At 41.4% G+C, this 18,399-nt stretch overlaps 1 protein-coding gene across 2 annotated transcripts in view; it reads left to right on the top strand.

Moving 5' to 3' along the window:
- ankrd12 (ankyrin repeat domain 12) overlaps nt 1-18,399 on the top strand; it is a 47,352-nt gene that overhangs the window by 14,463 nt on the left and 14,490 nt on the right. The window contains exons 2-6 of one of the 2 annotated variants that reach the window (XM_061695128.1): nt 5,945-6,058; nt 9,501-9,657; nt 16,774-16,845; nt 17,143-17,283; nt 17,929-18,132. In XM_061695128.1, the coding sequence (XP_061551112.1) occupies nt 5,999-6,058; nt 9,501-9,657; nt 16,774-16,845; nt 17,143-17,283; nt 17,929-18,132 (634 nt within the window). In that variant the 5' untranslated portion in view covers nt 5,945-5,998. The remainder of the gene's footprint in view (nt 1-5,944; nt 6,059-9,500; nt 9,658-16,773; nt 16,846-17,142; nt 17,284-17,928; nt 18,133-18,399) is intronic. The other variant, XM_061695129.1, reaches the window with a different exon arrangement.

Here is an 18,399-nt window from a genome sequence, read left to right as displayed (position 1 = left end):
GAACTGAAAAGCAGCAAGAATAGTCAGCGGTTTTGCATGGAGGAAAAGCATTGTACGTTAGAGCTAGGAGATATGGCCTTAAAAATGTATTGCCAAAAATCTGGTTACCCATTTTTGTCAGTTTTGATGAGTGACATTTTTCGTCATGTTGTATTACTTTTATTCAAATGAAAATAAAATTAGGACAATTGTCACACTCCCTTTTTTTTCTTATTACAATAAAGTGAGTCGGACTCTGGTGCAAAAATATGTGATTGGGACATCCCTACAATCCTTAATTAATTTCAATAAATCATTTCAAATGTCTGACAATTTAAGATTGATAAATTAACACAAATATTCCCTTTGGCATTAATAGCCAAAATGGCACCAAACAGAAAATCATAAAATGTGTCTCCATACAGAATTAACCTTTGTCCCTGAAAATAATAAACAAAACCCTACATAGTGTATAATACTCCAGGCACATGCTAGGTTTGGTACCTAGGTTTAACAAAAAAAATTTTTTGCATGGAATATAGACCGTTGCGAGTGACTGGCGACCAGTTCAGGGTGTACCCCACCTCTCGCCCAAAGTCAACTGAGATAGGCGTCAGCACACCTGTGACCCGAGTGAGGATAAGCGGTTCAGAAAATGGATGCATGGATGGAATATAAACTGGTCCACAATATTGGCTTTAGGAATAATCTGGTACATGCACTAAACTACGAAAGCTTCAAAGGGGAAAGATATATTTTTTCTCCCCAATTTTTGAAAAATCATCCTTACCACCCAGAATCGCCCAGCCCTACTATGTGTGTCAATAACATAGCTATGAACTGTATGAATAGTCAACAGCATTTTCTACATGTAAGTCGCAAAAAAGGTAGCTCAGTAGAGGTGTAATGGATTTTTCACACCCAAGATACTTGCTCAATTCAGGCCCAATTAGTCTAGCTAGTTAGCTGGAGAAATGGAAATGATAACATCCATCCATTTTCTACCGCTTATCCGAGGTCGGGTCGCGGGGGCAGTAGCTTTAGCAGGGATGCCCAGACTTCTCTCTCCCCAGCAACTTCAACCAGCTCTTCCGGGGGGGATCCCGAGGCGTTCCCAGGCCAGTCGAAAGACGTAGTCTCTCCAGCGTGTCCTTGGTCGTCCCCGGAACACTTCACCAGGGAGGTGTCCGGGTCCACGTCCCTAGAGCGAGCTTCTGTAGCCAGGGATCGGATCGCCAAGGTCCCTGCCTTCGGGCCACCGCCCAGCTCGCACTGCACCCAACCCCTATGGCCCCTCCCACAGGTGATGAGCCCATGGGAAGGGGGACCCATGTTACCCTTTCGAGCTGTTCCCGGCCGGGACAGTCCACGCATAATGTAAAAAATCTTAACATTGCTTAATGTCTCAATTTTGCTTAATGTCTCTATTTTGCAACCAATCGTCAGCAAAATTTAGGTGGACATCTCTAATTATGCCCCCTTCCCCATCTGAAAATATCAGAATGAAATCCCTAATATTTTTTATTTTATGGACATAAAGTGTTTTCCTCCCCTTAGATGCTCACTGTACAGAAAAAGCTTAATGTCACTTCATCTCAAAATGTATGTGGCCATCTCGACCTAGGCCCACTTCAACCTCTGAAAATATCAGAATGAAATCCCTTATATTTAGAATTTTATGGACTTTAAACATTTTCCTCTCCATATACTCACTATAGAGGAAAAAAACATTGTCACTTAATGTGACATGAGTCAATCGTCACCAGAATTTACGTGGACATTTCTACCTCCACCTTCTTCAACCTCTGGAAATATCAGAACAAAAGCTCTTAATATTTTGGATTTTGTGGATTTTAAACATTTTCCTCTCCAGATTCTCACGATACAGTGCATCCGGAAAGTATTCACAGCGCTGCACTTCTTTCACATTTTATATTACAGCTTAATTTCAAAATTTTATTTCCTCAAAATTTTACACACAACACCCCGTAATGACAACGTAAATGTATGAACGTTTTTCTTTTTTTTGGTGCAAATATATTAAAAATAAAAAACTAAGAAATCACATTTACAGAAGTATTAACAGCCTTTGCCACAAGCTCAAAATTGACCTCAGGTGCATCATATTTCCACTGGTCATCCTTTTTATTGGTAGTGTTTTTATCCGTATTTGACCAGCCATTTAATCAAGTATTTTATTGAAGGGCAATTCCTTTGTGTCATGCATGCCTAGTGAAAACACAAATTTTAAACGACGTGTCACTGGAGTTGGCCTGAAGCCCTGAGTGCCGTCACGCTATATGGGCGTTTGGATCTTTGCGGGCCTTTGTTGCCACCCCGGCCCCTCTTTCTCCCTCACTCTCGCCTGTAGTAATCACGCTTTTCTTTTCTTTTTTGTGCCTGCCTTTGTCCTGCTCCTCATTAGAGAGTCAGTGGTGGAGGAGGGGGCGGCGACTGGGAATGGATGCGCACCGCCACCCACCCCCTCTCCAGCCCTACACCATCATTTAGCCTTACTCCATACAAGGCTTGAACCACGTGACATGCTGTTTGTTGTCGCAGCATGTGTCCTGCTCTCCCTGTGATGTTGTCACTATCACAATATTGTATTTTCGTGAGGTGGACGGTATGGTTTTCCTTTGTACCATACGTATACTCAAAGTGTCGTTAACGCTTCTGCGGCTGCTCGTTGTTCTGCTGTGTGTCAGGCCCTCGTTGCTATTCTTAGCACTCATCCCATGCTGCAGTCTCAAGATCGGGTTACTACGCTGGATGTGCTCCTCATACATTTGCGCCAACCTTACATCTACAACCATCCCGAATCCCCACAAGGCCCTTCCCCCTGACCATGAAGCTATGCAGCGGAGCTACTCTGTTAGCAGCTTTACCTCCACCAAGGACGTATGTGTATACCGCTAACAACTGTCGTAATGACGGGATTTACAGATACGGTAGGGTTCTGAAATCTGTTTTAACAAATGAGTAATGTTCAAAATCCTTATACATGGTCCGACATTAACCTTGGCCAGGGGCCATTACGCCGCTGTGTCGGACCACCACCTATGTATAGACACTGGCTTGGGCTAGTACAAATTTCTAAGTCACCCAAAATTTGCGCCAGCCGAAAATGGTCCAAAACTCCAATTTCAGTGTCTGTCTGAAATTATTTTATCACTGAAACATCCCACCCAAGACAGGATGTTGTGCTGACGCAAGAAGAAACTCCAACCAACACCACCTGACTGGATAGATAAGCATACATTCGGGTTAGCCTCAAGACGATAGCCGAAGCCACATACAGCAGCTTTTACTTTGCAGCCTGTAGAATGTTAGGGCCAGTCTCAATTCTACCCCTCGCCATTCCTTTGAACCCCACCTAAAAAGATTAAAACATTAGTGGTAAACCTGCCCCGTCCCAGCTTTTTGGGAACGTGTTAGAGACATCAAATTAAAAATTTTGTGATTATTTGGGGGGGGGGGAAGGTAACAGTTTGAACATTCTTTGTAGTGTATCAATTGAATAAGCTAAGGATTTGCAAATCATTGTATTGTTTTTACGTTTTACACAGCGTACCAACTTCATTGGAATTTGGGTTTGTACTTAATTTTTGGTTGCACGTGCTCTAAATTGCCCGTAGGTGTGAGTGTGTAGTCAGCTGGGATAGGTTCCAGCACGCCCGCAACCCAAGTGAGGATAAGCGGTACGGAAAATGGATGAATGGTTAAATGTGGGAAACTGATGTAATTTGAACCTCTATTTCTAAAATATAATCAAATAATACATGTTTAACACATTTTGATAATGTGCAACAAATGTACATGTTCAAATTAAGTAAATTGAAAGGACATAAGTTTTTAGTGCAGATATCTGACAATATCTTTGATTCTAACGAGTGTATCCGGTCGCATTTGAGTTGACAAGATAAAGCCCAATGATCGTAAAAAACGGGATGTGGTGGTATCGGAATACAAGATTTTATTGCAGTTGTCTTCTGACAGTGCAATCGTGGAAGAGCAAATTTGTCCTGTAGTGTGATCCGGGCATTACGTGTTGCCTGTCTCCGACGTGTTGTCTGTTCCACACCGCCGAGGTTTTTTTTTATTTTTATTTTTTTTAATAACTTCATTGGCCGTCAGATATTTACAGTACTACGTCAAAAGACACGTGACAAGGCTAAAAATAAACTAGATTTTGGATTCAAATATACTGCGCACGCGGCGACGCGGAGTTAATGTCTTTAGCGGAGCCGATCAATGACGTCATTGATCCGCTCGACGAATTATGACATTCAAGCCGATCAGCATAAAATGCTAAATATCGGCCGATACAGATCAGCCTGATCAAATCGGTGTAAAATCTAATATTTTGTTGTATAAGCACTGTCCCTAAAAACTACTTCACATCTGTATTGCATGTAGAGTCCATCAACTTCTATTGCAACCACAAGATTGGACTATATTCCACAATTCCTCTGCATTTTCTCCTTAAACAGTTTTTGCTGACCTGCTATGGAGTTAGTAGTGGGACAAGAAAGCGAGTCATGATGCCCTTTTTAACACGCTTAATTTGTGCGCTTGGTGGTCTCTTTATACGGTCCTCAAATAGCCCTCGTGAGCATGCCAAGGTCATTTTGGCTGTCGTCTGTCTGAACTGTGTCAAGATTTGAATCGGCCTAAGGTTAATAGCGGTGCTGGTCGGGCCAATGCTGAGCTGGCGAGGGGCCCGAACGCCGTCGTAATTATAGTTGCCACTGCCTGCTCTCGCCACGTTTGTCTTCTTAGAGGCGGCGTGTGTCTCGTTTAAGGTTGGCTGCTGGCGTCTTCCCTTCTGATGATGGAAGTCTGTTTGCTGACTGATGGCTCTCTCATCGGCATCCCGCAGGGGGGCGGTGTACTCTGTCTTGTCTTGATTTGTGCTCTGGATAGAAAGAGAAGCACAAGAATGAAATGAAAAATTGTGCTTATCATATTCACAGTGGCAGTTTCTCAAACTCCTAACCCTACCATAATCCCAATCATTCCCTTAACTCAATCCTAACTGCTAACCCTCCACTATCTCTTATTCTAATTAATTTAATCCTAACTCCTAAACCAACCTCAACCCTATCATAATTCCTCATCCTACCCCAATCTCAACCCTTTCATAAATCCTAAACCTACCCCAACGTCTAACCCTATCTTTACTCATAATCCCACCTCAATTTTAACCCTATCATAACTCAGGTTCAGGTTTAGGTAACTCCTAATCCTACCTCAAGATCAACCCTGTCCTAAATCCTAATCCTACCCCTATGCCTGACACCAACCCTAATCCCAATTTCTAACCCTTCTCTTACTACTAATCCTCCCTCTGTCTCCTAATTCCTCCCCCAGATCCTAATTCAATCCCCATTCATAGCCCCTTTATCTTTACCCTATCATGACACAGAATATTATGTAACTCGAACCCCAACTATAATTTATTTCACCCTAAACCACCCTAACTCCTTACCCTGCCCGAACTCTTAACTCTACCGCACCCTAGCCTGTAACCCTAACTCCTAATCCTACCATAACCCACAGTTGCCCTATCAGAAAGCATGTCACCCCAAAAAAACAAGCCCTTGATGCTCGCTAAAATGAGGTCTACAAAGTTCTTCTGATATTTAGTGGAAATAGCATGTGATTTATCTGAAGGTTCACTTGCACATGGTTCTGTTTTGAATAGATTTCCCTTTTTCAGTTCCATAGACATTGTGATTTATCATCTGTTTTCTCTTGCAAGACATGGATTATCGCACAATCCCTGTATGTTGATAGTGTCGTCATGGTCGAGAATGCGAATGTTTCCTTTGAGCATTTAACAAGATGCCTCAAAAATGTTTTAACCCGTTTCCACTTTACTTTAAGAAGTGGTGGCTGAAAGACATGAGTGCATTTCCTGACATTTGTGAAAGTTCACCTGAAATTTTAATTTGTTTTCAAGGTGCATGATGAACCCGCTGTGCCGGAGCTGTCGCAGCTAGTCGAATGCCATACCATGGCCAAACCTGGGAGCGACAGAGATGGCGCCGTGGTGGAAAAGCAAGCAGGAAAGAAGGTACTGACATGACAAACCATGGTCCCTTACCCATTATTATCCCCAAGTTGCCCTCTGTTTTATTTGAGGAATGACTTGTAGCCCTAAATGTCAGGCATTCATTCTCTGGCAACATTAAAACATCACTGCTGTATTTATAGTGACTGCCATGAAATTCAAGATGCTGTATTCCCTAATTATTGCCTTCTGTTTTCTCGCACATTTCATATGACACGACTTTCTCCCTTGCTGGGTAAAAAACATACTCCTCCTCCAGTCAACAGTCACTGGTTTGGGTCACCTCCGCACTTTTCCAAAAGCTCAGAGGTTGTCTTAATTTTTTTTTTTTTTGGGAGGGGTGGGGGGGCCACTCAAAAAAGTCTTGCGTAACCATTTATTTTAGAAGATGTTGGATCTTGAATAAGTTTTGTGACATTGGGACAACATTTCACACAGTCTGCAAAATAGCCCCAATAGAGGGGCAGCAATACAATGCAATAAACCATCTTTGCCTTCTTCACATAACCCAGCAAAGGCTGTTGAAAGGATTAAAAGATTGTAGGGATATTGCTGCGCAGCACAGCATCCCGTCATCAGATAATTAGATAACAGTATAGCATACAACATATTGTGAAATGAATACCATAGATCATTTTACACTTGACTATGTAAGTCCCCAGGATGCACATGTCTGAAATCAACGAGTCCCAGCCCTGGAACAATGAGTCCCTGCAACCTATATTCAAGAAGTACAGATACAGTATTTCTCTGCTATTTGGCAGTTGTTGCTTCGCAGTCCCGCTATATTGCAGATTTTTATTTGTACATTTGTACAGTATTTTTGTGTTATTCATTGCTCTTGCTTTCTCTCAATATATTATGTTTCAGCCTGCCACAATAGTACATTTTTAAGGACGATATATTTTCCCCAAAACTATCTCGATAAACGATAGTATCGTTGTTGTTTTTTTATGCCACTGATATAATGATATTGTAGAACAAATAAAATATCTTAGATAAATAATAAATAAATGCTCGGTGGCCGACTGGTTAGCACATCTGCCCCACAGTTCTGAGGACCGGACCCGCCTGTGTGGAGTTTGCATGTTCTCCCCGTGCCTGCGTGGTTTTTCTCCGGGCACTCCGGTTTCCTCCCACATCCCAAAAACATCCATGGTAGGTCGATCGAAGACTCTAAATTGCCCGTAGGTGTGAATGTGTGTGCGAATGGATGTTTGTTTCTATGTGCCCTGCGATTGGCTGGCGACCAGTTCAGGGTGTACCCCGCCTCTCGCCCGAAGATTGGTGTGATATGCTCAAGCACACCCGCGACCCTAGTGAGGATAAGCGGAATGAAAGATGAATGAATGAATGAAAAAATAAATAAATCTGACTCGGGCTCTGTTCACAAAAACTGCACTTAAATAAATATTAAACAGGTATAGAGTCATTAACCCACTAAAGAGACCAAAAAATTTCTTAAAGCCTGCTAAATTTGATGACTATTAAAAAACACCATGTATGTTACTCAAAAGCATTTGGCCTTTGTCACTGTTTTTAAATCAGATGCCATACATTTTCATATCACTGTTATTTTTGTCTTTATTTTTATTTCTTCTATGAATGTTGTCGTGTTATGTACTGTATAATTTCTGCTGCCTCTTGACTTTTGAAAAAGAGATTTTATCTCTAAAGCTTTTACCTGGTTAAATAAAGGATGAAATATAAAATAATGCCTTCCCTCGAGCGGCTGGACTGTGACGTGAGACCTTCATTTGGCAATCCAATGATGACTACTGCCTGAATACTAATGTGTGCCACTGTGCTTATGGTTTGTAAACAGTTAACCTTCCTGTGTGTGCGTGCGTGCGCATGTATGTGTGTTATGTGGGGAACACACACAACTCCGAGCGCTGACGTTTTAAAGATGTTGCCGCATTCGAGTGAGCTTTTCAGCTCCAGCACTTAGCTTGTTAGCTCGTAGGCTAGATAATGTAATAAACAGTCAACTTTCCCTTAAATGTCCCAGTTGTGTGCATCTCTGGAGGAAAAGCCGTTCTGCCAGTGGCTTGTTGCCGTCGTGAGCAGTGCGATTGGTGTTACCACAACAATGAAAATGTATCAAGTCCAGAAAAAAACTCACGTGTAGATTGTATAAAACAATAAGCCGTCCCACTCTGCCTCTGATTGTCTAGCACCAAGTATTCATACTTTTAATTCGCTGTGTGTGGAAGCCCTTCACCAACACGCACGCACACACAAACACACACACACACACACACACACATACAAAGCGTGCATCTCAAACCATGAGTCAACGGACGCAAAATGAATCTGCTTAATGCGTTCCTGCTAATTTTTGTGCGTCAGAAGAGACGCCGGACGCACATCAAACGAGATCCCTGGAATACACGAGGTATCAATCAAAACTGAGCATTATTAGCTTTGTGAGGGACATTTCTGTAAATCTTGCTAGTGGAAGTGGATTAAGTGGAATTCCCGTGGTTTTGTGAAAGTCATGTGTGATTTTGCTGACGTCTCGTGCAATTTGGTAAAATTGTCCCGTGATTTTTCATCTTTCGTTATGTAGGAGACGTCTTACGCGATTTTGTGGTACACTTGATTGAACAAACGTTTTGCATGATTTAGCAGGCTGTATCACACAATTTAGCAGCAGTCTCACCGGATTTAGCGGAAATGGTGTGTTGTTTAGTGGAAGTCTCTCATAATTTGGCAGAAGTTGCTTGTGATTTCACTTGAGTCTCACACAATTTACTAGAAATTTTGCTTGATTTAACATGCAGCTTTAACAGAATGCTAGCAGGATTTCCAGAAGTAAGTGGGAATATCACGCGGTTTAGTGAAAGTCTCAGGGGATTTTGCTGACATCTCGTGTGACTTTGAAGAAGTATCTACTTTTACTGAAAGAAGTGTCCATCAAACATGTACTGATGATTTGTTGTTCCATTGAAGCTTGCAAGACACTTTTTGGTTCGTACCACCTTCTTGCTCATCACTCTCGAGTGCGATTGAGAAATGCAAAAATGTCTGACAAAAGGCTTGACAAACTTCACTTCCCATTTGAGGGGAAACCTTTGCCGCCTGATCAAGTTCACCTGCACAGTGTATAACAAAAATCATAAAATAATAAACCTATTGTGCCTCGCACTGGGATCTTTGGTGTAGCGACTCATTTTTAACTTACTCTCATTACTGTGCTCTTGATTTCAGTTATCCTAATTGTTAATGTAGGGCAAAATGCAGACAGACCTGCAACATCCTGTCATATCATCTGTCTAAACAGTGTGAGAAGGCAATTAATGGGGTATCTGTATTGTTAGCCTCAATGTTAGCCTTTGTTGTTTAGCTCGTTACACATTGTATGTACAATTTGCACAATTTGAGAGGTCTTTCTTTTTAATTAAAATGTTTTTTCCCCCCTTTTTTTCTGCCTACCCAACAGTGCAAAGACAAGTTGTCCCCCTTTACCAAAACACCCAAGTTGGACCGGAGCGAGTTGCTGGGAAAGGAAGGGAAAGTCAAATCTTCCATGAAGCGCAAGCTCTCCTTCACGAACAGTCCACCCAGGACAACAACGGAGGAGCGAGACTCAGACACCGGTAAGGACTCTTGTTCTTTTTCTTCTTCCCTGTTACCCAGGCTGTTGACAGGTTACCATGTCCTCGTACTACCCCGTTTGGCCTTTTTGATGCACGACTGTCCAGGTGTCAAACGTTTGTTCGTCGTTATTATTTTGGATGACTCAGTTGTTAGTGACTCGCCATTAGGGGTGCGCAATATAGCGTTTGAGCATTGTCACCGCAATGTATGTGTGCATATTAGTCACATCTCAGGGCCCTGCGCAATGTTGCTGTATTGATATGCAGGTAATCAAGCTAAGCGACCTGGTATGACATGCCAATAAGATTAGCACTGATTTTACAGAAAATTACACTGGGGAACAAATTGGGGGGGGAAAATTCCGATTAGTTTTTTATGCTGATTAAAACTAAAATTGGCATGCTGATTCCAAAATTGCAGTCAGTTTTTTTTTTGTAGCACGTCAAGTTTTTCTCCACAGCTTACACTCCAGATGATCAAAATTCCACTGATTAGGTGTAGTAAGACTTACCATCTGATTACGATTGGACTCATCTACAGCTAAGTGGCAACTTGTTTGTGCAGTAACAATTGAGAGAGTGCGGTGAGAGGCGTGTGCAGCTCCCAATAGGTCAGTACTATCAATATCTGCAAACAGAAGGCTAGCAGAGTAGGAATTAAGAGGATTTGTGCCATATTGTTTGAAAGACATAGTAGTGTTAAATAAACATTGCAGTCATGGCTGTTTCTTTCATATTTCATTTTATGTCAATTAGGCTTTACGCGATCAGGATTTTTGGGGCCTATAAAAAACGATAACCGATCACCGATCTGATCACAAGATGGAGCAATGTGTCTATTTAAATGACTTGTTCATTTACTGTATATACTTGTGTACTTAATTGCTGAAAAAATATATATTTACAAAAATGTATCTTTGTTGATCTATTTATGCCAGTGAGGCATAGTGACAGAACAAATGAATGGTCTTCTGTTAGATGGCAGGGAGTACATACAGTAATTAATCTATCCACTTTTTGTGACATTTTGTTTGTTGGTGTGCCGTGAGATTTTCCAATTGTAAAATACGTGCCTTGGCTCCATAAAGGTTGGAAATCACTGCTCTAGTCAGATCATGTATTCTAATCAGTCAGGTCAAACCAACATTACATAGCAGAAATAATGGGTGCTAACTTACTGTAATTAAATTACAACCCCAATTCCAATGAAGTTGGGACGTTGTGTTAAATATCCATAAAAACAGAATACGATGATTTGCAAATCATGTTCAACCTATATTTAATTGAATACACTACAAAGACGAAATATTTAATGTTCAAACTGACAAACTTGCTTTTTTTTTAGCAAATAATCATAAACTTAGAATTTTATGGCTGCAGCACGTTCCAAAAAAGCTGGGACAGGTGGCAATAATGACTGAGAAAGTTGAGGAATCCTCATCAAACACCTGCATCCCACAGTTGAACAGGCTAATTGGGAACAGGTGGGTGCCATGATTGGGTATAAAAGGAGCTTCCCTGAATTGCTCAGTCATTCACAAGCAAAGATGGGGTGAGTTTCACTTCTTTGCAAACAAGTGTGTGAGAAAATAGTCGAACAGTTTAAGGACAATGTTCCTCAACGTACAATTGCAAAGAATTTAGGGATTTCATCATCTACGGTCCATATCATCATCAAAAGATTCAGAGAATCTGGAGAAATCACTGCATGTAAGCGGCAAGCCCGAAAACCAACATTGAATGCCCTTGACCTTCGATCCCTTAGGCGGCACTGCATCAAAAACCGACATCAATGTGTAAAGGATATCACCACATGGGCTCAGGAACACTTCAGAAAACCAATGTCAGTAAATACAGTTTGGAGCTACATCCGTAAGTGCAACTTGAAACTCTACTATGCAAAGCAAAAGCCATTTATCAACAACACCCAGAAACTCCGCCAGCTTCTCTGGGCCCGAGCTCATCTAAGATGGACTGATGCAATGTGGAAAAGTGTTCTGTGGTCCGACGAGGCCACATTTCAAATTGTTTTTGGAAATTGTGGACGTCGTGTCCTCCGGGCCAAAGAGGAAAAGAACCATCCGGACTGTTATGGACGCAAAGTTCAAAAGCCAGCATCTGTGATGGTATGGGGCTGTGTTAGTGCCAATGGCGTGGGTAACTTACACATCTGTGAAGGCACCATTAATGCTGAAAGGTTACATACAGGTTTTGGAGAAACATATTCTGCCATCGAAGCAACGTCTTTTTTATGGACGCCCCTGCTTATTTCAGCAAGACAATGCCAAACCACATTCTGCACGTGTTACAACAGCGTGGCTTCGGAGTGAAAGAGTGCGGGCACTTGACTGGCCTGCCTGCAGTCCAGACCTCTCTCCCATTGAACATGTGTGGCGCATTATGAAGCGTAAAATACGACAAAGACCCCGGACTGTTGAACAGCTGAAGCTGTACATCAAGCAAGAATGGGGAAAAAATTCCACATACAAAGCTTCAACAATTATTGTCCTCAGTTCCCAAACATTTATTGAATGTTGTTAAAAGAAAAGGTGATGTAACACAGTGGTAAACATGACCCTGTCCCAGCTTTTTTGGAACATGTTGCAGCCATAAAATTCTAAGTTGATGATTATTTGCTAAAAACAATAGTTTATCTGTTTGAACATTAAATATCTTGTCTTTGTAGTGTATACAATTAAATAGGGCAAACATGATTTGCAAATCATTGTATTCTGTTTTTATTTGTTTAACACAAGGTCCCAACTTCATTGGAATTGGGGTTGTACTTCACACACACCAAAACTTTAGAGCATGATTCGACAGAACGCCTGCATGTTCGCATACAACCGTTAGTGCTAGCACTAGCTTGCCAGGCTACATAACCTTTTGTTGCCTGCTTGCGAGCCGTATCGTATTAAAAATACGTGACCATACTTCAAGCAAGCCTTAAACGAACGTTCTCTCCCGAGCACCGGTGACTGCCAGCGCACGTTTTCCCCCATTTTGTTCTTATAAACAAACACACGGCGCAATCCATTAGTGTTGCCGTCGCCATAGTAACGAGTGTATCCGGTTGCGTTTGAGTTGACGAGATGAAGCTCAGTGATCATAAAAAACGGGATGCGGTGGTATCAGAATACACGATTTTATTACAGTAGTCTGACCAAATTTGTCTTTTAGTCTGATCCAGGCATTACGTGTTGTCTCTCCCACACCACCGACCTGTTTTTTTTTTTTTTTAAATAACTTTTATTGGTGGTCAGATATTTACAGTACTACGTCCAAAGACGTGACTAAGGCTAAAAATAAATTAGCTTTTGGATTCAAATATACTGTACACGATGGCAACACGGAGTACATGTCTTTTGCGGCGCATTGATCGGATTGGCGAATTATGACATTAAAGCCAATCATCATAAAATGCTAATCGGCCGATACAGATCAGATCGGTCGGTGTAAAGTCTAACGACAATATTTGAAAAGTTTTATAAAGCAAGCACATATCTGTTAAGTCCAGTATTTTTCATATTTTTTAGGAAAACAGGGATCAAAAACTTGATGTTATCATCGAGAAAAAGAGATCAGTTTTGGATTCCGCACCCTAAAATTAGTTAAAAACAGCTGTCAGACCTAACTCAACAATAATTGTGTTCCCCAGTGTCCCCCGTGAAACACGGAGTGCTTTTTGTGTAAACACGAACAAATTTAAAGGCGTTAAAATTAGACTTTACACCGATTTTATCGCCCTGATCGGTATCAGACGATAATTACCATTTTATGATGATCGGCTCTAGTGTCATAATTCGCAGATTCGATCAAGGACGCCGCAAAAGACATTTACTCCACGTCACCATCATGCACAGTATATTTGAATCCAAAATCTAGTTTATTTTTAGCCTTGTCGCGTGTCTTTTGACGTAGTACTGTAAATATCTGACGGCCAATGAAGTTATTTTAAAAATAATAATAATAATACATGCCAGCGGTGTGGGACAGACAACACGTCTGAGACAGACAACACGTAATGCCGGATCAGACTACAAGCCAAATGTGCTCTTCCAGGATTGCACCATGTCAGACTACTGCAATAAAATCTTGTATTCCGATACCACCGCATCCCGTTTCATACGATCATTGGGCTTTATCTTGTCAACTCAAATGCGACCGGATACACTCGTTACCGTGGCGATGACAATAAGAGTGGATCGTGCCGACTATATTATAAGGACAAAATGGGGGAAAATGTGTGTTGGTGGTCACCAGTGTTCAAGACAGGAAAGAACGTTAGTTTAAGGCTTGCTTGAGGTATGTTCACATACTTTTAATACGATACGGCTTGCAAGCAGGCAACAAAACGTTATGTAGCCTAGCAAGCTACTGCGAGCACTGACGGTTGTACATAAACATGCCGCCGTTCTGTCGAATCATGCTCTAAAGTTTTGGTGTAGGTAAAGTAATTTAATTACAGTAAGTTAGCACCCATTATTTCTGTAATGTTGGTTTGACCTGACTGAGTACAATACACAATCTGACTAGAGCAGTGATTTCCAACCTTTATGGAACCAAGGAACTTTTTACAATTGAAAAATCTCACGGCACACCAACAAACAAAAATGTCACAAAAAGTGGATACATTAATTACTGTATTTACTTTACTGTACTTCCTGCCATCTAATAGAAGACCATTCATTTGTTCTGTCTGTCACTATGCCTCACTGGCATAAATAGAGGAACAAAGATACATTATTTATTGTAAATAATTTTTTGAGCAATTAAGTACACAAGTATATACAGTAAGTGAACAGGTCATTTAAATAGACTGCTCCATCTTGTGATCGGATCGGTGATCGGTTATCGTTTTTTTAAACTCGCTAATCGGTGATCGGCCCCAAAAATCCTGATCGTGTAAAGCCTATCGTATTTTCCGCACTAGGAGGTGAGTGTGGGTAAGGGGATACCCAAGCAAATCACATATTCATGAGTTATTTGTCACAATAAGTTAGTGGCCCCACACCCAGCGAAAAAGTCCCAGGGGTGTGTGCCTGTGGACACATGCAAGTGAATTGACACCGTTACACATGCACAATGAATGACAGATGTGTCCCGTAATTGCTGTGCCTGCACCGCGGAGGCTGAGAACCCCGCCCAATCAATCGAGAGGCGGGATCGGGCCCAGGAGTCCACCGAGAGCAGCCCGGCAGATGGGACACGTCCCACACTGAAGGACATAGGAGGTTCCCCGGCCCCAACCGAGGCGCCCCGACGACTGGCCACCCACAGGAGGCAGCAGGGACCAAATGCCAGGCCCTCCAAACCCCCGCCCAGCCCGAGGGCGGGAGGGTGTCCCTTGTTTTTGGAAAGCCTCCCTCGTTACTATGACGGCCCTACCCCGATTCCGATTCATAAATGACATTTACGCCATGTCGCCATCATGTACAGTACATTCGAATGCAAAAGCTACTTTATTTTTAGCCTTGTCGCGTGTCTTTTGACATAGTACTGGTAATATCTGACCACCAATAAAGTGTTGGTATGTTCACGTACTTTTAATACGATACTGCTCGCAAGCTAGTGCTAGCACTAACGGTTGTAAGCGAACATGCAGGTGTTCTGTCGAATCATGCTCTAAAGTTTTGGTGTTTGTGAAGTAATTCAATTACAATAAAGTAATTACAGTAAGTTAGCACCCATTATTTCTCTCATGTTGTAATGTTGGTTTGACCTGACTGATTAGAATACATGACCTGACTAGAGCAGTGATTTCCAACCTTTATGGAGCCAAGGGACATATTTTACAATTAAAAAATATCACGGCACACCAACGAACAAAAATGTCACAAAAAGTGGATACATTAATTCCTGTATGTACTGCCTGCCTTCTAATAGAAGACCATTCATTTGTTCTGTCACTATGCCGCACTGGCATAAATAGATGAACAAAGATGCATTATTTATTGTAAATATAGTTTTTTGAGCAATTAAGTACACAAGTATATACAGTGAATGAACAAGTCATTTAAATATACACATTGCTCCATCTTGTGATCAGATCTGTGATCGGTTATCGTTTTTTTTTATACTCACTGACCGTGATCCGCCCCAAAAATCCTGATCGTGTAAAGCCTCATCAAAAGTTTCCAATGTGGATAAGTCACTACTTTTGCAACGTATAAATGGGTGCCATGTCTTTGGCAAAGTTTAACGCCTTTGACTCTGTGATTGCCTTCTGTTTGCTGTCACGTTAGTGTAAACAGTGCACTTCACCAAGAGTGTGCTTTGAATTCCGAAAGCCGCTAAAAAAACTACTTAAAAATAAATAAATAAATAAATAAAAATCGATCACCCAGCTCTATCTTAAAGGGGACGTATCGTAAGCCTAATAGCATAATTGCCCAAGACATTTGAATTTTTTCTGAAAACAAGAACACAACAAATTCATCAAGATGAGTCCATTTGCCTCGATTCAACCTTTCCGATTACAGTCACCTGGATGAATAACAATCTACACAGACATAAAGGAAAAAGATTTTCGTGACAGTTAGTTAAAAATGACTTTGGCAATTTTGCTAGCAATATTATGGGCAGTTGTATGGTTAAATTACTCATGGGTGGTTTCGCAAGAGCCATTAAGTTTTTTGTTTTTATTGTAATAAAAATCAACTAACCACTTACTTAATTAGATACAAATAAAGAGGTACGCCAGAAAATTAATGAATATAATTTCATTAAACCAATTTTACAGGAAAAAAAAGAGCAAAAATAATGCAACAAATATGACAAAACTGTCAATGTAAATTCCCAGTGGAGTGGCTTAAAAAACAGTGTAACTATTATAAAAATATTATCACTGGTTGATTATATCGGATATTTAATTCTTCTAACAGTTTTTTGTGAAATCCATGTCGATTTTGCCACCTCAATCCATACTTTTTATAAAGGTAATTCAATGTAATTGAGTTAAAAATAAGATGGAGAGATGGCGGTGGGGGGGAAGGGCCGATGTTATCCCCTGCTGCCCTCCGCTGTGTGTCGCCATGACTCATACATAATGTGTGCGTGTACGTGAGCAGGGCGAGCGTTTTAACGCCTGCTTTCCCACGATGCTTTGCACCACAGATGAGTCAGACCCAGGCCAGTCCACTGAGACCTGGGGGGAGAGATTAGCGGCCCCCTGCCGGACATACGCAGGTAATCCCCTGATACTAATAATGCTGCCGCTGCTGCCCTCCACAAGTCTTTCTCTCTCTCTCCCCCTTTTTTCCGCCTCGCCGGCCGCAAACACACATGCACGTGTGTGTGTTTTCTCACCCTGCATCCGCCCACGCATGTGTGCCGTTACAGACCGGGGGGACTGGTGGGGGGTTGTGTTTTCGACCTCATATACTTGTAATCTGTTATTAGATACAAGGTGGAGAGCCTGTATTCAACACAAGAATCTCTGTGTCTGGGTGTAATGTGTTTTTTTTGTTTGTTTTTGTTTTGCAGATAAGGATGGACCGGATAAGAAGAAGGTGAAAAAGGAGTCTGGGGGAAAGAAGTCACAAGCCCCCAACCTTTTGTTTGGCTACCCGCTGTCTGAGCGCAAGCAGATGGCTCTGCTCATGCAAATGACAGCAAACAGTCCAGGTTTGTTAATCTGTCTGCCACTAACTAGTTTTGCTTTGGTCCAAAATTTTTAAGTTTTATTTTTTACTTTTAACTAAAATCATATATGCAAATCAATCGCCTTTTGGCAAAATTTGCTGTTATGAACTCAAAATAGGCCATTTAAGTGAATCATATAGATCCGATGAGTTTTTCCTGGGGGGGTCGCCGTCGCTGTTGTCATAGGTTGGATAGGACAAGCCGTCATTTGGCTTATTTTGTTTTGGGTTTTTTTTTTCGCTTTGATTGAGAGAGCAGTATGGTGGTCGTTAACTTAATTCACAACATGCGGCAATTAGGCAGTCATCAATTTGTCAATAAAAGAGGTTTCAAGCCGTTACTGCAGCTCACCAGGAACTGACTGTCTCCATGTACATCTGTTTACATCTGTATATTGTTATACTCCCCCCAGGTGTCCAAGGGGCACACACTGGACGGAGCAGCATAATGTCCATTGAATTGAAGCACAACATTTTGCAAAAACTGTTTAATTCTTTACATTCTGTTTAATTATGTAATTTCTGTGTTTTTATAAAGTACAAATTATAAAGTAAAAAAATAGCACTCTGTAATTTTTCTATGTAATCTATATATAATTTTGTTACATTATCCGGCTGTCTGCTACAGATTCCACACCCAGCCACCCCTCGCAGACCACGCCGGTGCCCAAGAAAGTCCCCAGCAGCGCCTCGTCACGACAGAAGGACAAGGTCAACAAGCGGAACGAGCGCGGAGAGACCCCCCTGCACATGGCCGCCATCCGGGGCGACGCCAAGCAAGTCAAGGAGCTCATCAGCTTGGGAGCCGACGTCAATGTCAAGGACTTCGCAGGTGTGGCGCAGGCTTTTAGGAAAGAACTGCTTGCAGTAAATTCTTCAATAAATTAGATATCAAATAAACAAAATATGTACAGTAAAACAAATTTAAAATATTTAAAAGTTGGATTTTTTTTTTTTTTTTTTTTAGGAATGTGTAACACAAATAGTATATCTTCCCTTTAGGAAAGTTCCGCTTCCTATGCCTTATGTAATACGTTCCATCTTAAAAAAAAAAATCAAAATATGTACTGTTACACCCCTAAAAAATTTTTTTTTGGTG

This window comes from Phycodurus eques, chromosome 13 (assembly GCF_024500275.1).
Source record: "Phycodurus eques isolate BA_2022a chromosome 13, UOR_Pequ_1.1, whole genome shotgun sequence".
In the NCBI taxonomy this organism is placed as follows: Eukaryota; Metazoa; Chordata; class Actinopteri; order Syngnathiformes; family Syngnathidae; genus Phycodurus; species Phycodurus eques.
The sequence above is the reverse complement of the archived record's forward strand: the minus strand, read 5'-3'. Positions and strand labels throughout refer to the sequence as shown.